At 46.0% G+C, this 24,644-nt stretch overlaps 1 protein-coding gene across 19 annotated transcripts in view; it reads right to left on the reverse strand.

Moving 5' to 3' along the window:
* SYTL2 (synaptotagmin like 2) overlaps window positions 1-24,644 on the reverse strand; it is a 103,269-nt gene that overhangs the window by 45,117 nt on the left and 33,508 nt on the right. For 13 of the 19 annotated variants that reach the window (XM_053924139.2, XM_053924138.2, XM_053924141.2 and 10 more), the window contains 3 exons: window positions 12,473-12,975; window positions 3,235-3,386; window positions 1,002-1,137 (listed from right to left, as the gene is read on the reverse strand). In XM_053924139.2, coding sequence (XP_053780114.1) covers window positions 1,002-1,137; window positions 3,235-3,386; window positions 12,473-12,573 — 389 coding nt within the window. In that variant the 5' untranslated portion in view covers window positions 12,574-12,975. Of the gene's footprint in view, window positions 1-1,001; window positions 1,138-3,234; window positions 3,387-12,472; window positions 12,976-14,641; window positions 14,845-24,644 lie in introns of those variants that run through there. The other 6 variants (XM_053924137.2, XM_053924140.2, XM_053924147.2 and 3 more) reach the window with 2 other exon arrangements.

Consider the following 24,644-nt stretch of genomic DNA (forward strand, 5'->3'; position numbering starts at 1 on the left):
TGTATTTTCACTCCCAGAGTTTCTATTATTTAAGGTCTCATCTTTCCCTATAGACGGAAGGCAGGTATTCACCCCATTAGAGGGGTTGCAAGCAGCTGGTAAATGGAGAGTCGCTGAAAGGCAAGGAGTAGGATATTCTTCACACCCTTTCCTGAGCTTCCTGAATAGCTGTGTGTACGTGAGAACCCATGCTTCCATTCCTTGAGAATCTACTGTGCCTTGGACCCCACTGACTCAATGAGTCCCACCAGCGAATTCATCACCTTTATCCCAGTTGGAGTCTCCCACTGGAGACTCTTCAGTAACCGACCTGTCTTCACTGAGGAGCTGGAGATAAAGTGGAACTGCCCTCCCACCAAAGGGTAACAACTATACCTCTGAGGGATGAACACCAGTAGGAAAAACCTTAAATACCTAAAAGGTCATCATGATGCCTCAAAACGTTTGTGGCATGGCAGCCCCCATCAGCCAGATGACAGCGTGTATGGAAAACACCAAAAATCAAGACTGAAACATTGAGGACAATGTGCGGCCTTAAGAAACCAGGTGTTCTGCATCCATTATCACTAATTCTCACCACAGCCTTTCCTGGTGTAGATTATCACTCCTATCTCCAGTTAAGAAAAGAGTCTCAGAGAGGTTAAATGACCCGCCCATGGTCAAACGGCTAATAACTGGCATATTCAGGACATGAATTCACATCTGCCTTGTTCGCATGCTTGAGCATCTTCCATTGTGCCAGGCTGTTATAATTTGGAAATCATCACTTAATATTTTAATTTTAGTTAATATTCAGATTTGTTACACATTCTGGAAGCTGGGGCACAGTATGACCCAGGCTCTGCTTATGCTGGGGCCCAGGATTTTCTCAGAAATGCCCCTTCCCCCTGCCCATGAGGACAGTCTAGCATCTGCACTAACAGCCTGCTATTCTCAGGGCACAGTACACCGAGTCATGAACGCCACACACAGCCGCTCTCCCCACAAGCGCCTTGTCTTACCTGGGGCCTGCTGGTCCTACATCTTCTTCTGGCTCTTCTACAACTCCGGCTAACTCTGGGGGAAGGAAAGCATCTTTGTTGACATTATTCACCCAGCTTTCCTTTGCCCCGTTTTCTCTGTCCTCACTCTGCTCAGCTGAAACAGGAAACAATAAAGACAGGAAGGTTATCTCTCACCTCCATGACCTACAAACTCATCATCTCTTATCATTGAAGGCTAGAACCTGAACTTCAGGCCTTCCCTGAGTGCCAAGGCAATCGCCAATGTGTCTGAGTATTAGGGATCAGAGTTATATCTGCAAGAGAAGCCAGTAGATTCCTCTGATGTTAGCCACCCCCACCCCACACCCAGCAAAGTCTCCTGAGAGCACCACTCAGGTAACTCCAGAGACAACTGGAGCAAAATTATGATGGCCTCTAGGTGAGTCTGACCCGAACTGGGTCAGACTAGATGTGTATGGCCGGGGGATACTGAGGACAGGGAGCCCTCATTGGAACAGCAGCACCATCATCATTACGCATTTACTGAACTTTTACAATGAGCCTGACTAGAGGCTGGGCTCTGGGATACTAAGAGGAACAAATGCTCTAAGTCTAGAATGTTCCCCTTTACTACCTTCTCCTCTCCCCAGTCCCTACACACCCACATTCTACATATTCCTTAATACCCAGCTCAGATGTCAGGGCCCCAAAAACCTCTGTGCTCACTCTTCAGGAAATAACCTCTTTTGTGGTTGAACATCCAGGGCTCTTGACCTGCTGCTTGCAGATAATGAGCATCAACGGAGCGAAGACCGTGCCGTGCACAGAGCTGAGTTCTTTGCATGTATTCTCCTGTGAGGAGGGACTGACTTTCCAAGTTTGCAGACTTGAAAACTGAGGATCACAGAGTTCTAGAAACTTACCCAAGCTCACATAACCAGTAAGTGCCAAGAATACTTTCATCAGTGTTAAAAAGATGAAGCTATATAAGGGTTTCCAACTCCCATATATACTCACATTCCAGGGTGGTATCCCCCACAAGTCTCTTTATAGTATAAGCCTAGTTTTTCAAACTGCAACATGGAGTCCACAGTACTAACCTGAACCCCTCAAGATTCCTGAAGGTCTAGATGGTTTTGAAAATCAAGAGGCCTGTGAGGGCCTGTGAGCAATGTGTGGTCCATGCCAAGCAGGCAGGCTTTCCCTATAAGGAGTGTGGCTCCTTCTTTCAGAAAGACTGAAAGCCCAGCCCTGCCATTTGCCAGCTATCTGACCGTGGGCATATAGAACTTTACATACCCCATATATAGGATGGGGATAATAATATGTATCTTACAAGATTGCTGCTACAATTAGAAATAAGAAAGAGAAAATACCCGTCATGTATTAGGTGCTCAAAAGGTGACAGTTATTTTCCTTACTGAGTACAGGCTAGATCTAGGCAGGGGCTGTTCTCAGGGATAAAGATTTACACTGACTAGTCCACAGTTAGAATGCACTCGGGAAATATTTAATGAACTCAACAAAATTCTTAAAAACCCTCAAAATACTGTCTTTACAGTCCCTTAAATAATGTACTTGGTTGATTAAAGAAGTATCAGATGTCAAGGTAATTAAGCGAGGAGGCTAATCTCTTAATAAGTTCTTCACCCTACTCAGGAGAAAAGGCTCTGCATCTTCAGAGGTTAAAAAAAAAAAAAAAAAAAAAGGCGGCCCTGGCCAGTGGCTCAGTTGGTTGAAGCATTGTCCTGTACACCAAAGGTTGCAGGTTTGAACCCCAGTCAGGGCACACACCTAGGTTGCAGGTTTGATCCCTGGTTGGGGTGCCTATGGGAGGCAACCAATTGATGTTTCCCGTCCCCCCCATTCTCTTTCTCTCCCTGACCCCTCTCTTCCTTCCTCTCTCTCTCAAATCAATAAATATATCCTTGGGTAAGGATACAAAAAAAAAAAAAAAGAAAGAGGAGGTGGTAGGTCCTTATAAATCTCTATTGTGCTGCTATTACTACTCACCACAGCATCTGAAGGGCTTCCTTTCTCCTTCTACACCACACTGAGTCACTCAGCCCCACCTCATCCATCCAAATGCAGAGCAAGAAAATTTGGAGCCAGAGGGCTACACATTATGAAAAGTGTACATTTAAACGATTTCCCTCAGCAGATTTTTGTAACAATTCTGACATTTCCTTTCTCCCAACTCCTCCTTCTCAAACAAAGGCTGACTCTGACTGTACTAGCCCCATCAACTCACCTGCTACCTGGGGCCTCTTCTTCCTCATGGATGCTCTGACGATATCTGTGCCGTGGATTTTGTCTCTGTGCCTTTTTGCTTTTGCTTCATAAAACCATTGGCCACTCATATTCTTCAGCTGCTGCCCATCCTTAATTTTTTCAGGCAGATGTCTACAAAAGGAAAAGAGCTTTACTTTGCTGAGAACCCACAGTAAATAAATGAGTTCACTGTGAAACTGCATAAAGCAATTTGTAAACAGTCAAAATGAAGCTCTTGATGTCTTGGAAGATTCCACAGATCTCCCAGATGACTAACAAACGTATGCTCCCCACTGACTGAGAAGTCAGAGAAGCCAAGGCCAACATTTTTTAAAAATTCGAAGATTTAATCCATGATTCCCAGATGACGCCTGAAATTTCTCAAAGGCAGATCCACTTTTTGGCCACAGTCTTCTGTGTGCACTGTTCACATGCAGATAACCCGGCGAGAGATGGCATATTAAGCTTCGCTAAGCTTCTGAACCCTTATCTGTAAAAAGGGGTTAATAATAGTAACCCACCTCATGGTGTTGCTATGAAGATTAAATTAGTCTATGCGTGTCAACCACCCTGTGCACATGCCTGGCACCTAATAAACACTCAGTGACTAACTGGTGAGGTAGTTATCAGCTTATCAGTCCTTTCCTTTCCAGTGACATTTTCCTGGAAGCCTGTGGGAGACAGACAGTGCATGATGTCCCTGGTTAGGGAAACAAATGCTGGAAAGGCAGGCTGGAGAATCAAGAAAGATCAAATTCTGGGGGAGGCAGAGGGGGGGTGATTAGTGGAAGCAGGGGCAGAGGCAAATCCCTTCTATGCAGATATCGCTTTGAAGGGTTCCACAATCATTCATGCTTTCTGAAAAGCTACAACCTAATTAACTACCCAAGTACTGCCCTCTGAAACGTCCCTAATTTACACTTGCTAGAACAATTACGTTCTTCTTTACAAGTCTTTTAACCTCTGCATCTCTCTATCCATCTCACTAAAATGAGAATCATAAAATCTACCTTTTCTTATTCAAAGAGATGCACTAAGAATAAAGTAGAATAAAAGCCTTAAGGAGACTTTGAACTCTTGGAAGATAAGGTGCTGCATACGTCCAAGAAGATTTTATGACTGTTATCAATACATATGCATGCTTCCCAAGGTAGTGAAGCTAAGTTGTAGCCAGAGAGCACGTGTAGGGGCCACCCCAGGGTGGCAGCAGGGCCGGGCATGAGGATTGGGAGCGGGAGGAACAAGAGGCGCAGTGACCCTGAGTCTCTCCCAGGTGTGCTTGGATAGTGTCTTTCCACCTGGAGTCCATCTCTCTGCCAGGACTTCCCCCACTCTGCCAGTCACCGAGGAGGAAGTGACCCTATCCCAAACATGCCTCATCATCATCACCCTTGGACACACTGCCATGACTGCCCATCACCAAATCCTGACGGGGACAGTGTTGTCACTTCACACTTCTGCATCACCAGGCAGGTCATGGTTTTTATTAAATGTTTCTAATGGTGTCTCACTGCCTAGGTTTTTAGTAGAGCAAACTACCCCCTGGGCTGCTGATGGAGTTGCTCCCTAAAAGACCAACTTTGAGTTCAAGTCCAGAAGGGATAAGTCCTTCCAACTTTCCCTGTTAGAGAGTGAGCCCCTAGGGTCAGGGTCTGTACTCAGTATGTCTTTGCTCGGTGTGGGAAAAACAGTCGGCATTTTACTCAGAGCTTCAGTGCTTGTGGAGTGAAGGTATCACCTGAGGCCCCGGCCTAGCTGGCTTAAGGCTACCTGTTTGGATTCACTTCCCAGCACTTAACCCCCATGCTCCCACTTGCCAGCACACTGGACTTCTCACTGTCGCTCACACTGCTCCTTCATGATCCCTGTCAGCAGTAGCAGCACGAGGATGTTGCAGAAAGACTATGGGCTTTGGAGTCTCCTCCAAATTAGGTCCAAATCCTAGTTCTGACCCTTCCTGGATGAGACCTCTGGCAGGTGACTGGACCCCTCTAAGCCTCGGTCTCCTAGTTTGCAAAGCTAGGGGGAAATAAGACCTCCTCTGCAGGACTTCGGGGATGATTCAGTGAGGCGTTTCTGAGAAAGTAGCTAACAGTGCCTGAACCTCAGTAAGAGGTCCGTAAGTGTGAATCCTCTGTGGATGTCGCTCCCTCCCTTCTCTGCCAGCATGTCACTGCACGTCCTTCAAATCCAGCTCACACGCCACCTGGCCAAGGAAGCCATCCCTGATCCCCACAACGACAGTTGAGCGTGCCGTTCTCCACGCTCCCTCAGCACCTCCATGACAGAACTTAGCACCCTGCTCTGATGCTCTGTGTGCACCTTATTCACTGTCTCATCTACTGAGCTGTTGTCTCTGCAAACTCCTCGAAGGCGAGGACCACATCCCAACCACCTGTGCAATGCCAGCACCCAGCACACAGCCTGGCACAGAGCTGATACCCCAAGACTGTTTGTTGACTGACTGAATCAGTGAATAAATAAGTGCTCAACAGCCACCCATGTGAGTCAGGCAAGCGATAACAGAGATCCTGTCGCTGCCAGGGGGTCAGGGAACCGCACTATCACAGTGGCAGCGCCTTCTCATGGTGGGGCAGGGTAGCTCATCTCTCAGTGGAATAGGAAAAAATGTGATAAAATATGGCAATAGTCATCACCTTTTTGAAGGAGACCACAAACCCTCATAGCATAACAGCTCGATTTCTCCACATGAGATTTATTTACCCATTTTTGTTGTTCAACTGAAAGGCATTCGCCTGGGTCTTTGTGCCATTCTCGATCTCTCCTGCCTGAGAGATGGGCTGCGCGCCCCTGCCCCTGCTAAGCGTTCAGTGCACGAGGGGATGCAGGCTCCCTGAGACGTGTGGCCCCTGGGAGCCATTAGAGGAGGGAACTAAGGTTGGGTTGCTGGCTCATTTCTTTTAAAGTGGCAAAAGAATAGGAAATTCTCTCAAATTCAATACACGCTATTGATGTATATCTTAACATGACAATCTGCTTCGTTTAATCAATTTACTTTTTTATCTCAGTTGTTTGAAATATTTCACAGATGAATTAATGTGTGTGACATCAAAGCCCAAGTTTTGTAAAGATCTAGATCATTAAAAAAACCCACCACCTAGGCAGTGTTGTTAAAATCTTCTCTACCAGCCCATGTTGATGTCTCCCTTTTCCTGAAGTCTAACCAACCAAATCAGCATTTGATTCTCTGATCACTGTACCATTTAGGTGCAGTGGGAAAGGTGTAAGTTTCCTGGGACTCACTTCTTACACCTTAGCATCCCTCCCCACATGCACCCTGTGCTTAGTAAAGAGCTGAGGGGAGAGAAGATGCTTAACAAACACCCTGGGCTGGTGAGTAGAAGCGAAGGCAGAAGAAGGGCACCCAGTGTGGAGAGAACACTGTCCCGCTGCCCTCCGGGCCGGACATGCTGGTCACCCCACACTCCTCCAGCTAACACACACAAAGCATTGTTTTATACTGGGTCCCCTGCTTGGCACTTTACATCACACAGCATCTCATTCAGTCCGTGCAACTTCACCATGATGTACAAAGAACTTAGTCAACTGCAAAGGATGGCCCACCTTGCCTCCTCTGTATGTTAAAGGCCATATCTGTTCATTTGTTCATTCACTAATTCGTTAATCCCCTATCACAGACCAGGCCTATGGTCGGAATTGTGCATAACAAAGCTACAGCCCTAACTGCCAATGTCAACTGCGGTGGTGCAGGGACTGCGCGCACTTTCACAGGGAAGCCCGAAGAGCAGCGAAGCCCTCCAGCCTGCCCTCAGCCCTTTCCCCTCGGCCTACCCCCTTTCCCTCCTTGTAATTACAAAGCACACCCCAGCTCCCACTATTCCTCATGATTAAGCAAAGGCCTAACATCATAGGCAGGCCCTGGTTGACAGTATCTAGTCAGTTGTGGATAATAAGAATCAGCAGGCTGGCCAGAAAGGATGATTGGTCCATGTGACTTAAAAGTATGCTTAGATGTTTATTTTGAATGTGGGAACCGGGAAGGACTTTAGATACAAATGGCCTCACTTTACAGATTAAACAAGTGAGGCCCCCAAAAGTTAAGAGGTTTGCCCAAGGTCACACAGAACAGGGAGAGGAAGGCAGCTTGACTCCTGGCCACTGCTCTTTCCACTACCCCATGCTTCCTCGGAGAGCCAAACATGATCTTGGTTTCTAAGATGGCTATTACACTTCACTCTCTCTAGAAAGGATTTTAGTCTTTGATAGAGAATCTGAAAACCAATGCACGTGAAAATGAACTAAACTGCAAATGATCCTTACAATGGAAAGGGAGTTGCAACATGTGTCCCTTGTGTCATAGACACATCACAGACCCCACAATCTGCTGAGACACCTAGTTTGATAAGCAAGGCTTCAATCTTACAGGGCAGTCAATCTCTTCCATTGGACTTCCTTCCTCATTGTTGACTGGTTCAGCTCCACTGGTATGTGGATGAAAGGGGAAAACGTAAGTGAAGCTCTGTGTACAACACAGTTCCTTGACAAACATTGCTCCCCGTCCCCTCTGCTTGGACAGAAAACACCACCTGAGGTCCTGGAAAGCGGTTCTTCAATGACAGCCGCCTTCATTTAAAAGAAACTAGGTCTTGAGGAAGCCGCTGAGAATCCTAAGATGTGGTCGCGGTTGAGATGGTATCTGCTATGAGAACGCCCATCGCCATGGATGTGGTGGTGTGTGCAGGGGTGGGGGACGCGGCGCTGGCGGTGTGCAGACACACTCGAGCAGCGATTTCCTGCTGGCGGTGTGATGCAAAGCACAGGAAACACCACCTCCACAGTGTGTCATTTTCAAACCATGAAAGACTAAAATTACATATGTGTATGTATGAAGGTGCCTCTTAAAAAATAAGAGGGCAGAGGGGTGGGGAAGAGAGAAAAAGATTCTATCCTGATGTCTGCTTCTCCGCTGGGTTGTGAATGTCCCCAGCTGGTTGATAGGGTGGCAAGCAGAATGGAGATGCACGGTGATAGCTGCGCTCAGCACTTGTGGCTACAGGTAGAGAGACAGCACGACAGACAGTTGTGATGGCAACAGGGATCTGGAGCTGTTATCTTCTAACTGTACCCCAGAGACACTACCATGGAATATTCCCTTGGGTTCAAGCGCATGTTGTACCATTAACAGGTTGAGTGACATGGAAACTGAACACTTCCCCCATATGGCACTCATGTTTCTCATCCATGAAATCAAGATAGGAGATAACATATAGACTAAATCATCTTTAAAGCGTCTCAAATGAGCTTGGATGTGAGCAATTCAAAGCACTGGATACATCGGGCGTGGCAAATGGATTTGTGTTTGAATGCCAACTCTGATCCACAACCATACCGAAAAGGATTCGGAGGCATATCTGGGTTAGATGAGGACATCCCTTAGTGATGCCCTCATGGCTATAGCAGGGTTGTCCTCCAAAGTCTGTGACACATTAGCGTTTGGAAGGACAGTCTCAATTTGAGTGGCAGGTTTGACTTTCTAATGTTTTACTTAAACTAACATTATAGTAATATAATTTAATTTCTAAAGCCACATACCGACTACAAGGATGACTGGGGCATTATAAAATCATGTTTAGTAAAACAAGGTTAAGATTTTAAATTTGCAATTGATAATCCATTAAATATATAAAGGCCATTACCTGGCAAATTCCCTGAGGACTGGAAGCGTATTCAATCATCCTAGAATTAACTTCATATCATTGTGCAGAGGAGGTCCCCATACTTACTAGTTACTCACTGCATTAAGTTTCACTGCATTACATAATTGAGAGTTTTTAGGGATAATTTCATAATAAAAAATCAGACTACTAACCAGAGACTTCTGTCCTTTCTTAGAGGCATAGGTGGAGTGGCAGAAAGGGACTTAAAACATATTCATCACCTATTATGAGCTAAGAGTGAGAGTTATTTTACTTACTCCTGAATTTAAACCTTTAACTTTGGTACTATGGTTATTCCCAGTCAGAGTCGAGGCTCAGAAAAGTTAAGGAACTTGACTAACAAACCACAGTTAATCAGTGGTGAGGATAGGATTTATGTCAGTTTTGACTCCAAGGTCTGTGCAAGGAAGTTCTTCCCTTGTGTCAAGGTGAAACCCTTACTGTTCTGACAGAATGGTAGCAATGAACCGTATGGAGCAGAGGGACCAGGACTGGACCAAAAACTTTTCTCATTATAGCTTTGGCACTGACTAGCTGTGTGACCCTGGGCAAGGCACTCCCCCTCTCTGGGCTTTACCTTCTTTATCTATAAAATGATTAGGTGGACCAAAAAAAAAATCTTTTCAGAACTGCCAAGCTGTAACTCTGATGGGAGCGTCAAAAACAAAGAGCTGGAGGATGGTGAGGGGGCTGGAAAGCAGAAGCCCACTGAACAGAATTTCCAGAAACCAGAGACCTAGTTCTGGTCCCACCAGCCCAGGCACAGAACCACCTCACGACCATCCCCACAAGTCCCTTCAGTCGTAAAGCAAAGAGGGGATCAGACCATGATTCCTCTTGCGTGAAGCAGGTGGTGGGCTGGGCCCCTTCCTGTGCCCACAGGCTATGGACCTCGTGCCCATCTGCTCCCCCTGCACACCATCGCTTCTCCCCAGGCCTGGGGTCCTGGACTTGCCCATGGCCAAGCCAACATGGGGTTCTGGGACCTAACTAAAAGGTTCCCCAGAATGGAGGTGGTAGACAGGGCTTGACTCACACCATATTTTTCACCACCTCAAGCCTTGTTCCTATCAGGTTAAAAAGCAAAATTCAAGGGTAACACCAGTGGCAGCTGCTGGGGCACCATCAGATACGGTGGACCGAAGGAGAGTCTGCAAACTCACCACTGCAGAGGGACTCAGCACTTCTGCAGCAGCCACAAACTCGCTGGTGCCACAATCTACACACTCACGGCCCTTACAAGGCCCAGGCGGAGCTCTGCATTTTTTTAATCCTTACCCGACAACATTTTCATTTGCTTTTTTAGAGAGAGAGAGAGAGAAACATAGATGTGAGAGAAGCATCGATTGGTTGCCTCCGTATGCTCTCAGACTGGGGATCCACGTTGGGGCTGGGGGTTGCATGCGCCCCTGCAACCCAGGTATGCGCCCTGATGGGGAATCAAACCCGCAATGTTTCAGTTTGGGGACAACGCTCCAACCACTGAGCCTCTGGCCAGGGCCAGCTCAGCAGCCTGGAATTCCAGGGGCCAAGAAAATACAGAAGGCGGAGGAGAACAAATCTCTGTCACAAGGTGGCTAGGTAGAGGAGGCAGAATTGCAGACCACACGTAACAGTGTGGAAGTGGACGGAACTGAAGGCACTCGCAGCAAGCCAGTTATTCAGAACCCCAACTTCCTGAAGTAGGAAGCAGACCCACTGCTTTCTCCATCTCATCTTCTGAGAGGCTAATGGAATTCCCAATTCCCAGTGGGCTTTAAGAATCAACTAAGATGGTGATAGAAGAAGACTTGACTTGGGGTAATGCACACACAATCCAATAAACAGATGACCTATCATAGAACTGTACAACTCAAACCTATATAATCTAATTAACCAATGTTGCCCCAATAAATTCAATTTTGGAAATGTTTAAAAAAGAATCAACTAATATTTTTTCTGTGTTGGCTCCTCCCCTTACTTCTAAAATGGGTGTAACAGCCCTGCCTGGAGCATAAGAGAGTAACATTCATGAAAAGGCTTCAGAAACTGTGAGTGGGTAGAGCATTAATGACAACGATGACTGAGTAGTGTAAATCCTCTGTCCCTGCTGGGGAAACTGCTCAAGGCACCTCACCTGCTGAGTACGGGGAGCAGCGCCCCGTCCAGGTGCCTGGAGCACTGCAGGTGACCTGCAGGGAGGAGCAGGACAAGATCCCCGTTCTTATGATCTCCACTACCTACGGCCACCTCCTGTCACCTTCACAGCTCAGTGTGCTACCTCACACCACGACAGCCACCCCCTTTCCTATGGCCACGTCCCAGGATGGCCTGTCTGCTATTGTTTTTTCAGGGAGAGGAGGTGGACTTAGTGACGAGTACCTGAAGGCTAGGATTTGATTCTCACTTCTGAACCGACACACTGTATGAGCTTCAGCAAGTCTCCTGACCTGTCTCAAAGTCAATTTCCTCACGTATCGGAAAATTATATCCTCCTAATGACGTAAGAGTGTTGTGAGCTCAGAAAAAATAATGGGCGTGTAAACCCTTTGCAACTTGTTAAGCACTGACTATATACAAAATAGTAGTAGTAGCCATAATCAGACACCCTGGACCGCCTGAAGTGCATTTCAGCATGTTCATTTGTAAAGCATCCACGTTCAGTTAGGGTCAAAATATGGGCAATGGTGCAAATAAATCCATTATTCCTGGTTCTGTGTGCCAGAAAATAAGAACATGGCTCCTTTTCTCCATCTTGTCTTCTGAGAGGATGTGCTCCTTTCGGATAACTCCTGGGACGGCGTCGTGCAGTTAATACTGCCTTACACTCAGGAAGCCTCTCACTGCCTCCAAGCCCGAGACTACATAGGCAACAGATGGCGGGCCCAGATGCGAGCCCGCTCCTGCACCATCCTGACCTCATGCTCCTCTTCCACACGGGTGAGGGAAGGCGGCAGAAATGTGGACGTGGACACTTGGGCTCCTCCCGAAATGAAAGGACGGTGTGTCACAGCTGCCACTCCTTCTCCTGGAACGCAAATGAAAAACCGGCTCCGGCACAGCCAACTTTAATTGCTGTTGAAACCAAACCTTTCTGAAAGCATGCAGAAATGTGAGCTATTTCCCCATTTATTTTCTTTTAAAAATTTGTAACTTTAAAATCTTTCTAATTTGGCCCATAATTCAGTTTAAAAACTGCTTTCAACAAAAATATGGATATAAACATATACACACATCCATATATGTGGATGTAGATGTAGGTGTTTATATATATATATGTATATTTCATTTTTAATTCAGTGTTTAATAAGTTAAAGGACTTTAGTTAGATTTTTAATCTTTTCTGGCAGGAGTCCTATGCGACAATTAAAAGACACCAAGGAGGAAAAGTTCCATCCAGGAAGTAAACCTAAAATTGGAACCCATAAATTCAGGCTCCAAGTCAGAACTACCACTTATGGTTGAGGAAAAAAAAAATGTGTCTCATTTTCTTACAGACTGGCCCTCCCTCCCCCACGCCAGGGACCTCCAGGTCCATACCTGACTCTCTCTTCTTCAACCCTCTTCAGGGCGGCATCCCGCTGCAGAACCTCCATGATGGTCTCTTGCTCCTCCTCTGTCAGGAAGCTTAAGTCGATCATTTTGAAAGGTGTACGCAAAAATAATAGTAACAAATCTGGCTTGAGGTTCTTAAAGCTAAACAACTCTGACTGTAGCCCGGATGATTAAAAGATGCAAAAGTCAAATGAGATAATATCTTGTTCAGTTCTGCAGCAAAAGTCTTGTTTTGGCTCAGCAAAAGTTTTAGGTGGCCAATTGCAAACTCCTAAGTGGCCTTTCCCATGAGGCAGGAGAGGTCTGCAGGGCGACGTGGAGAAGAGGTTCTCATAAGGAAGCTGCATTCCTTGCCAGCCAGGTCACTTGTTCCTACAGCCACATTTCCACTCACACGCCTTCTCTGGGCCAGTCTTAGACACAGTTGATTCTCCTTCGGTCCTCGTCACCAGCTCGAGGGGAGTGAGCAGCATCTGAGCATCACCTACCTGGGGAAATGTGAGATAGTAAACAGCAGTGAGAGGTAATTCCTACAAGCATTGCTATTTATTACAAGATTTAAAACATGCCTGGGAGGAAAACGGACCATGGGAGACGGTCTCTGAGATCGGGAAACCAGTTCTGCTGGCTTCTTGAGCAAATGGCAAATGGGTCATGAAACACGCTTCGACTCAATTCCAGACCGCCAACATAGAGAGCACACACACATGCCTGTCAGTGTTTACCAATCCACTGAGGAAAGGTATGTTTTCAAAAAGAAGCTGGTTCTCAAACTCACGGGACACTAGGCTAAAAAGTCACGGTAAAAGTCGGCAAGGCTGGGGAGATGTGATTCAAGTTGTCAAGTGACTGTGGGTAAGAAATTACAAATAATTCACCCACGCTCACTTCATGAGTAGGAATGTCACAGCGGATTACACCTGTGCTCCGGAAGGACAGGGGAGCTAGTATCAGGTCAACGTACTTTGCAAAAAACAGTGGGAATTGTTATTCTTCCCCTAGTCCCACCTCTAACTCCTGCAGGGCCTAGAGCAACTCATCAAGCTTGTCTCCCTTCATTTCTGAGGAGAAAGAACACTTACTGGTGTGTGGACATAAACCAGGGAAAAGAAAGAGGCAGAATTTCAAAACACTCCATCATGCAAAGTGAGCACTTTAAATGGGGACAATGGGAAAGAACCCTGTTTTCTCTGAGGCATCTTAAACCCACGTGCAATGAGAAGGGCAGACCTGAAGAATGACGCAACCGGGCAGGACTTCAGAGATCATCAGCTCCAGGTCAGGGGCCCTTTTCATAAGTGTACTGCGGCATATACAATAGATACTAAAAAGCAGGAGTTTAGGAAATTTTAAAGTAGCCTCACTTAAAAGTAAAACGGAGTGTGTACACTAGTGAGAAATTTTATGAATACATTCTTTGGGCAACAAAGAACTACTGGGGAGTGTACTCCCTCTGCCATGTACTGGCTGTGAACCATTATGCAAGTCACCTCCCACCCTGAGGCTCAGTTTTCTCATCTGTACTTATTCGACAGTACCACATCCCTCACGGGTTGTAAGGACTAAATAAAATAATGAATATAGAACAGTATATACCTTGCTTCCTGTACCAAAAATAGCTACTAAAAATATATTCTAGCTTCCTTTCTGAATTCACTGAATAAGAGTGAATTCATCCAACTGAATAAGAGTGTACTTGGTTGTACACACGTATTTTCCTTTTCTCTTTTCAATTACGTTTCCTATCTCCCCCACAGAGTTTGGCCTTCATGGACAGGTACATGAAGACCTTTGTTTTATTTTCCTGTTTCTCTTTACAAAATGCCTACAGAGACTACTCCAACAAAGACTACTTCAACTACTTAATAAGACAGTAGTCTTATTAAGACAGTACTTCATTCTCTTTTGTAACATTTTGCATGCATTTGCCTGCTTGTTCATCTTCAAAACTACTCATCTTTCAAGACGAAAGTCTCCACTCCCAGGAAGCCTCCCCTACCTTCCACAGCCAGAGTTAAATGATGTAGGTGATTTGCTTATTGCTCCTAACTCTTCATCTGCTCCCTGAAAAAGAACCAAACAACCACATCGCCACTAGAGTGAGCAGAGTATTCATCCCTCCCTTCCTCATGCTAGGGTTGGCCTGTGACTTACTGTGGCCAATGGAATGTTACAACGGTGATGTAAGCATAGGCTGCGGATGTGCCCTGTGTGGTTTGGCTTGGCTTCTTATGCTGCTGCACGTGCCACAGGAGAGCTTGCCCAGGTAGCCACGGCCTCTGCAGTCTGGTCCCAGAAAGAGGGATATAAGGACTGACTAGAACCTGACCCACCTGAAGCAGGTCACCCCCACTGACCTGCAGATACAAGGAATAAATATTTGTTGTTGAAAGCCACGAAAGTTTGTGGTTGCAATATAGTATTTCCGTAGCAGAAACTTGACTTTACTAAAACTTTTTCCTCCATCTAGATACCTCCACTGATGTAATTATTTATCTGCCTTTAGTCTCTCCCATTTGACTGTGAGTCTCTGGATGAATAAACAAGTGAGTAAGTAAACGAATGAATGGACCTAATCCAAACACACGACTTCACAGGGGACAGCTATTTCAATTCTCTCATGCACAGTCGCTTTCTTTCATGCACAGTAACTTCCTTAGATCTCAAAGTCTGGGAAGGAAATAGATTCAAGCCACATTCCGGGAACCATGTCCCCAGTGAGGCATTACACTGCCATATGGTCCAGTGAGAGGTTGTTTTGAAGTTCAATGAGGGGGACAGGAAGAGAACAAAAGAGAAGAAACACTTAGGTTGTCCCGCAGTGGTAACTGGCAGGGCTGCTAAGGGGGGAAATGCTGGTTTCCACACCTTCAGGTAGAACCAGAAGCAAAGCAGTGCTTCTGTGGAAAAGCTTCTAAGGTTTCAAAGTTTTTCCTAAAGATAAACTGTAAATGAGACAAAGGGCAATATCCTCATTTTACAGACAAAGGAGTGAAGGTCTGGGACCCTCAACTCCTAATTGAGTAGCCAGGAGACACACCCCATCAGATGGCAGGGAGCCCTCAGGTGGCTGTTAAGACTTTTCAATACCAGGTGCTCCCCCAACTCCCAATATTCTGGGTGCTATGTATCCTGGGAGCCAACTGAACATTTCATCCACTCAACAAACGTTTATTGAGAGCCTTTTGTGCCTGGCACTGTTCTCAGCACTAAAGATACGGCTATAAATAAGACAGAAATAAACTTCCAGTCTTTTGTGGAGCTTACCTGCTAGTTGAAGGAGACAATGTTCAAACTCAATAATAAAAAATAAATTTTGAAAATCACACTAAATAAATGAATTATGTAACCTGTTAGAAGATGAAAAGGGCCATAGAGGAAAACAAAGCTGGGAAGGAAATTATAAGGGTTGGGGGGAGGGAGTTGGAGTTTCAAAGAGTTTAGGGTGGAACTCAGTGAGAAAACGGTGTTTGAACAAAAACTTGACAGGGGTGAGGAGACAAGCCACGCAGATATCAGAGGTTCCTGAGGTGGGAGTGTGTCTGCTGGTCAAGAAACAGCGAGGCGGCCAGTGCTGAACCATCAGAGTGTGCCAGGCGGAGGGTAGGATAGAGCAGGTCAGAAAGGAAATAGACCAGACTGCATTAGGCTTGGTTTTTTTATTGATTGATTTTAGAGAGAGAGGAATAGGGAGGGAGGGAGGGAGAGACAGAGAGAGAAAAATACCGATCTGTTGTTTCATTAATTTATGCATTCATTGGTTGATTCTTTTTTTTTTTTAAGATTGTATTTATTTTTAGAGAGAGGGGAAGGGAGGAAGGAAGAGAGGGAGAGAAACATCAATGTGTGGTTCCCTCTTGCGCATCCCCAACTGGGGACCTGGCCTGCAACCCAGGCATGTGCCCTGACTGGGAATCAAAATAGCAACTTTTCAGTTTGCAGGCCAGCACTCAATCCACTGAGCCACACCAGCCAGGGTCATTGGTTGATTCCTGTATGTGCCCTGCCCAGGGATTGAACCCACAACTTTGTCATATTGGAACGATGCTCTAACCAACTGAGCTACCTTACTGGGCCTGTATGAGGCTTTGTAAGGGCTATAAGATTTCTGACTTTTTCTCTGAGATGAAGCAGCATTAGGAAAGGCAGGAAAAAAAAGAGAATATTTACTGGGTACCTCCTATGTGCCTGGCACTTTACATATATCATCTCGTAGGCTCCTCACAAGATCTAGGAAGGTGTTTTGTTACCAGTGTTTTCCAAATGAGGAGTTCAAGTCTCAGGGAGGTGTCTGCCACCAAGCTTGTGTTTTGTGGGGCTGGCATTTACTAGTGGCTTTGTCAGCATAAGCCACCCCAATGCTCACATCTCATCTAATTCTCCCCTCCACACAGATTTTTCAAACTGAGGAAGCAGAACAAAAGTCTTCTGTCTGGCTCTGGACCCTCATTCTCTGCTTAACATCAAAGAATCACTGGCCCACAGCTGGCGGTCAGCATGGGGACAACCTCAGTGCAAAAATTGGGTGGGACACATTTTGGCCATAGGGATTCCTAATGCGTTCACAGAAGGAGTAGCTCCCACTTGAACAAAATGTTCTCCTTAGGTTCAGCCCTCCCTCCCGCCACTCCCCTGAGTGCTGCTGAGTGATTTTTCTAAAAGAACAAACAAACAAACAAAGTCACCCCAAGTCCTCACCACAGCCTGTAGGACTCTGCGGAAATTAGCGCCTGTTTTCTCCTCCAAGCTCCTCTCCCCAGGCCCTGGCCACACTGAGCTTGGTCAGTTCCTTTTGCCTTCTGGCCCAGGCATATGCTGCTCCTTTTCCTGAAATATCCTTTGTTGAGCTGGTACCACTCGAATCTCAAGTTAAATGTCACTTACATCCCAGAAGCCTCCCCTAACCTTCAAGGCCAGGTCAGGGGTCCCCCCAGTGTGTTCCATTAGCAACTGACATCCTCAGCGAGGGCAGCTCACACTGTCTCAAATCCCTGTCTACTTGCCTTGTCCCTTACTAGCTTACGAGCAAGGCCTGGGCCTTTGAGTGCTCTGTATCCCCAGCATCTGCCACTGTGCCTGGCTCCTGGCTCCTGCTACACACTCAAGTATTTACCACGTGAACACAGGTCCCCTTCACACGCACTTGGCTCTAAGGCCCATAACTGAAAAATCGGGTCCACATTATTCATCAAGTTCCAGCCCCAGGTCCTCCGCGTGACAGTGTGCTCTCAGTTCTGTCACCTATATAATGAGTCTGTTCGGTCCTACTTTCCCTCCTTATGGAAGTTACTGTGAAGCTCTGGTGAGACTGCAGGAGGACACCATCAGGGACAAACAAGGACTGGGCAGCGGCTGCAGCAGCAGCACACAGGGGCAGTTTGCGGGTTCCAAATGCAGGGTGTGCTTAGTTCAGCCTCCACGCGTCAGCCCTGCTGTGCCACATCGATGAAGCCCATGCTTTTCCTATCAACTGTCCAGAAGTTAACCTGGAGAAAGAAACCAAGGCCCCAAAAGCAAGTTGGCCCTTGCTTTTGATGGCAGCAAAGAGAAGAGCTAGGCTTGTGGCTCCAATCCCAATCATCCTGCCTGACCCAACGCAGGTTAGAGCCTGGTTAACAAAAGTATCTGTTCCCCAACTCCTTCTGTGGTGAGGAGGGGCCTGCTGGCTGCTGTTGTACTGAAGCCTGCAGACCCCAAGGAAGGGGAGGAAAACACGAGTAAGTTGTGACTCTCACATGATGAGGTTTTCAGAAGGGAGGCAAATTGTTCTGACAGTCCCATGACATCAGGAAGGACGCCGTGAAAGAAAAGCCTGGGAGGCACAAGGAGAGCAGGGACAAAGATGCTTGAGTTGGGGTGGGGTTGGGGAGACTGGCGCTAGACAAAAACAGGCCTTATTAATTAAGAGGCCTGTTTAATTAAGATCACCCACCAGGGGTGATCTATCACACATAAAACCAAAAGCTTTGGATCAAAGGATAAATGGAATAACCCACAAAGAGTTCAGGAAAAGCCTAGGAAGGAAAGAGTGGGGTGAGTCGATCAGAAAATGTTTGCTCATCTCCCTCCCAGCAGAAAGGTCTCCCCACAGCGTACGTACTGGACTGGCGGTCACCAGACCAGAGGCCACACTGCCAGGACATCGTGCCCAAAGCAGCAAGATCCCCTGGTGGGCTGCTCCACTGCTCAGGCTTAGTCTGCATTTGGTTGAACTTGCCTGCAATTTCCACCCTTTGCCTCCAATTTGCCCTGCCACCCTCTTCACACACCATTTAAAAGACGAAAGCTTTCATGCCTCTTTTGTTGAGGGTTAACATGAACTTCCTCTTTCCTTCAGCTGTCCCTCACATGATGTATTCTAATCCTCTCATGATCTTGGTCATTTTTCTCTGGGCTAAAAAATGAGCAGATGGTGCTAAGTACTTTACACATATAACCTCAGTGAATCCCTCTGACCACCCAGTAAAGCAGCTATTCTTCACACCATGCAGACAACACTGGGCTTGCAGAGTTCAATAACTTGTCTACAGTTGCTCAACCAGGACGTGATTTCAACGCAGGGCTATGAGATTCTAAAGCCACTGGTTTTAACCTTCACTACATCACCAGCCCCCTTATTCTCAGAGAGCTCACACAGCTAGTTAGAGACAAAGATGAGAATAGCACCCTAGGTTTCCTGATTCCCAGGCCAGTTCTTTCACCCTGCTGTTCCTCCTTCTGCTCCTTCCTTCTTTGTCATTTCCTATGACCGTCAGTCCTGGGCCCTCAAAGCACGGCACACTCTTCTGTGCACAACCTGTCAGGAATAGGAAAATGATTGGGCCCTTTGGGTTTTTTCATGGACAGCCATGGGGGGAAAAGGACAAGCATGGGACAGAGGGAAAAGGATACCTGTGTCAACAGGCAGGTGTTTATACACATGCCCATTAGCCTCGTAGAATGGTAGAGATCCCTGGAACCAGAGACTATTACTAAAAAACCCTGCTTTACATGTTTAAGTCAATCAGAATGTTTTGTTATGTGCTTACGTGAAAACGTGTTCACGCGAACAGCAGACTTTGTCCACAGCACTGTCAGGAAACAGCGCTACACGAACACGTCCCGGCCTCTGCGTGGTCAGAGCTTTCACCACTCTGTTTAAAACACACAGATGATTCAACCTAATGTGCTGCCTAAATGGGGCTTCTCGGGGGGAAGAGTAATTCCTTGTCTGGTGACCGGCTCAAGGTAGCCTCTCAAAAAGGAGTGAGTTGAGTGAAGAAATAAAATGAATTGAACATATGAAGAAGTGAATCAATGACAGAATGTAGTGGAATAGGAAAGAAGTTTGTTATCCAGTGTTTCTGGGTTTTTTTGTTGTTTGCTTGTTTTTTTTCTGTAAAGGAACAAATGAAATGTCAAAACCGAAGGCAACTTCAAGACACAAAGCTTTCACGTTTGTGAGGGTTCTTCCAAAGGTGAAAGCCATTTTTCCACTGCATTCAACTCCTCCGACTCCAGGCTGATGGGGGCACCGCTAATGTCTCCCACAGACTGCCCTGGCAATCTCAGACCGGGAGACAGAAGAGACTACTTATGTGTGACAACTCCCCTCCCCCTTAATCCCATATTCGAACCTAAAGATGATGTCCTTAGGTTTCTGAAAAGCTTGTTTTTGCCATTCTTAGGCCTCAACTTTAGACTTATGGTATCCATAGGAATTAAATATTTCAACCAAGCCTCAACCAAGGGCAAGATAATGGGCCATATGAAGAAGATAGCATTATACACAACTAACCCTCATATAAGTTCTATGTTAAGTCCTGACAAAGGAGGCACAAACCTAGTGTTGGGGCCACGGGGATTTAGGAAAGAGAGGAAATGCAGTGGACCTGGAGGCTGAATCAGAGATGCAAGTGGGCCTTCTAGCCAAGAGCGTTGGGCTGTGAAACCGCAAAGATGTTCAAAAAGAAGACTAGAAACTAAAGCTACAGGGTAAAAAGGGGGAACAGTACCTGAGGTCTGACCCTGAGGGGCCAAAACTGCCGAGAAGATTGGAACCTGAACTTTTCACATTTTCCAGGCTTGATTAATGTGCCAGGACCACTCTTTTAGTCTATATTTTCATGGTTTTTAACCAAAAGATAAAAACAGTGAAGAAAAAAAGGAGCTGGGCGAATGGACAGCTAAAAATTCATTTTAAACTTCACGCTCAGGCTGAAAACTCAAATCACTTCTAAAAACAGATGACGATCTACACAAGGGATGGTTTACCTCTGATAACGAACACTTCGAGAAGGAGCTGGAAGACGAATAAACGAGGGTCCCCAGACAGCACTGGGAGCTGCTGCGGGAGCCAGCATACCTGTGGGCTCACGCTGGTTTCCCAGCTTGGGAAGCACCAGCAGCCTCCCGAAGGTCACACCACCAGACAGACGCTTCCTCTCCCCTTGGAATGGCAATATCCACAGCCCCAGATCTCAGTGCCGAAGAGGGTAAGTGGTGTTTCCCAAACGCTCTGACAGTGCACAGTCTCTGCCCTCAGACCTTGTCTTCTGGAAAGGAGGAGGGCAGATGTTGAACAGGCCCAAGAAGTCCTACAAAGCAGTAGAGCTTCATGCTATAAAACTCTCAACCTGCGGGTGGGGGGCAGTGGGGAGGCCTAATGTAGTCTCAGGGGGCCCGGAAAGGCTTCCTGGGAGAAATAGGGTCTGTGTCAACTATAAAGTCTATAGTGATATCGGAACTGGGAGATCTCTCACTTTACTTGTATTTGTTACTGCCTGTATCCAGCTCTGGCTGATGAGCAGCAGATTCCCAGACACTGATTGTTCAAGTCCTACTGAGTCCAAATCTTCAGGGCTGAGACCCAGGAATTTGCATTTTCTGAAGTGTTCCCACATGACGCAGCTGTTTGGCCAGCTTTGGGGAATCACAGCTACAAAGGATCCCAACAGGTCAGAAATGGTTGACGACTGGTTAAGGAGCACAGCAATTTGTACAGTTCAGCGTGTTCATTTGTTTTCTAGCTGTAATGAGCCAACACAAGACTGAAGTAGCAGCTGAATCAGTCATAACTAGTTCTTTGTGCAGATGAGGAAGCCAAGGCGCAGAGGAGTTAGACCAACTGCTTAAAGTCACACAGCTACCTAATGTGAGAGCCGGGACACCCAGAGGACACCATCTTTATCTCCCAGGACATATACAATTTCAGCCTCAATAAGGGTTTGCAAATGGGCTAATGAATGGGTTGGGCTGCATTTCATGGTAAACCCTGAAACCAGCACAGTGATACCAGCAGGCATTACAGATGAATTCTAGATTTAATTTTTTTCTAGGTTTTAAATTCAGAGGACAGGAGTAGAGGAACCAACTGATTTATTAACCATGCTGGAATTAAACCCAGGATCATAAAGTTAACTGAACTGTAGCAATCCCCAACTCAGACTTTTAAAGGACTACATAAAGTCTCATTTTTATGCAAACATGTACATTCCTATCTGGCCTGAAAGTGAGGGACTCTCTCCAAATGTACTAACTTAGGGTTTCCCAAACCTCACTACATTAGCATCACCTGAAAAGCTTTTTAAAAATATCCATGCTGGGTCTCTTCACCCTCCATCTCCCCACAGCTATTTTGATTTAACTGGTCTGGGGTCAGACCCTACCTGGAATTTTTCTTAAACTGCCTAGGTGATTGTTAACTGGCAGCCAGCATTGCAGTCACTGAACCAATGGTCCTCTCCTCTCTGGCTCCTGCTTGAATCCAGGACCTAGGGGCGAGGCAAGCAGGGTATGAGGGCACAAAGGGCATAAGGCAGGGTTGTATGAGCACAGCACCCACACCTGCGGCACCCTGAGGGTGAGGCCTCCTTAAAAGTGAGGCACCTCGAGCACAAACTTTAAGGAGACACCCACTCTCAGGGTACCACCTGTGCAGTGTCAGCCCTCGCATGTCCTTGTCTCCACAGATTTTGTGTCCTGGGTGCCTCACTTGCCTCACTTGCCTCACTAGTCCCAGACATACTCAAATCCCTCTGGCCAGGACATTAATTATCCCAAAGATACATCAAGATGCTACCATGTGCAAGGTCCTCCCTCCTTACTCCTCTCCATCTTCTAAAGAGACACATTTTGATACTGATGTAGGTGAAGAATGCCTATGACATCCAAGTACTGTGATGACTAGAACACAATGGTTTTGGAGCCAATAATCAGAAGGGGATTCATCTTTTATTAGTCTTTGGTAGTTCCCCTAAGGACTCTGAATTTGTTTCTTGGTCTGTACCACGTGGGCAGCACTTCGCAGGGTTGCTGTGAGGAGGAGGATGCCATTAGGCTGTGAATAAAATGGTGTGGGACACAGCATGTGCTCCATAAATGCCCGGTGGCAGTGCCCCGCCAGCATTTCACTGACTGGGTCCCCTTCCCATGCTGCCTCAGGTTGGAACGCTACTGCGGCTGCTGTTCCTGTTTTCCTCATTGCACTCTCTCCCATCTTCAACCTCCCACCCATCTCAAGGAGTCAAAATCTTAAGTTTCTGCCAGCGCTCCTCTATCCTTCCCACCAGGCCTTTAAGGAGATAAAAGAAAAAAAATCTTCTAAATTTGATGTTGGCAGTTTGGCAGTAGAGAGGTTCCCATTTTTAAACCACCAAGAATTCTTCTAAATCTTCTCATCTTAGGCCTAGACCTCAGCTTTAGAAAAATCAAAAGTCAAGAGTTTGACATCATGGTCTCTGGTTCAACATTAATAGCCCTCATCCAATTCTGCTCCCTCTGGTGGTGGGCATAGAGGTGCCTTAGCATCCCTGTGATCCCAGCACCTGGCAAGGTACCTGGCATATAGCCAGTGCCTCATTTATTGAACAAAGGAAAGAAAAACAGATATTAGAAGGGAAAAACCAAGACAATTCAACAGCTAGAGGAAAAGCCAATAGAGATGACAAGAGTGGGACTAAAAGCTTGGTAAGTTGTCTTCCATAGATGTACAGTATTTGTTAACTCCCTGTGGTAGGCAGAATAATGGTACTCCAAAGATGCCCACATCCTAACTCCAGGAACTTGTGAATAGGGTACTACGTGGAAACGGGACTTTACAAATGTGATGGGTTTGCACAGCAAAGGAAACCATAACAAAATGAAAAGAGAACCCACTGAATGGGAGAACATGTTCACCAGTGATATATCTGATAGGGAGTTACTATCCAAAATTCACAAAGAACTTATAAAACTGAACACCAAAAAAACCAAACAATCCAATTAAAATATGGGCAGAGGCTCTGAATAGACTCTTCTCCAAAGAGGACATGCAGATGGCCAACAGACATATGTAAAGATGCTCAACATCACTAATCATCAGAGAAATGCAAATTAAAACCACAATGACCTAACACCGCACATCCGTCAGAATGGCTATCATCACTAAGTCAACAAACGTGCTGGAGAGGATGTGCAGAAAACAGAACCCTCGTGCACTGTTGGTGGGAATGCAGACTGGTGCAGCCAATGTGGAAAGCAGTATGGAGTTACCACAAAAAATTAAAAATGGAACTGCCTTTGATCCAGCAATTTCACTTCTGAGAACATATCCAAAGAAACTTGAAATACTAATTCAAAAGAATATGTGCACCCCTATGGTCACTGCAGTGTTATTTACAGTAGCCAAGATCTGGAAGCAGCCCAAGTGTCCATGAGTACATGAGTGGATAAAAATGCTGTGGTATATTTACACAGTGGATTACTACTCAGCCATAAAAAAGAAAGAAATCTTACCTTTTGGGACAGCATAGATGGACATGGAGAGTATTATGCTAAGTGAAATAAGCCAGTCAGAGAAAGACAAGTACCATCTGATTTCACTTATATGTGGAATCCAATGAACAAAATAAACAAAATAGAAACAGACTTCATAGGTACAGAAAACACACTGACAGTTGTCAGATGGGAGGAGATTGGGGGGCTGGGTGAAAAAGGTGAAGGGATTAAACAAGAAAAAAAAAACACCGTCACAGACAGACAATAGTGTGATGATTACAAGAGGGGAAGGGGGTGGAGGGAGGTAGAAGAGGGTAAAGGAGGATAAGTGGTGAAAGAAAGAGACTTGACCATGGATGGTGAACAAACAATACAATATACAGATGATGCATTATGGAATTATATACTTGAAACCTATGTA

Source organism: Desmodus rotundus, chromosome 5, assembly GCF_022682495.2.
Source record: "Desmodus rotundus isolate HL8 chromosome 5, HLdesRot8A.1, whole genome shotgun sequence".
NCBI lineage: Eukaryota > Metazoa > Chordata > Mammalia > Chiroptera > Phyllostomidae > Desmodus > Desmodus rotundus.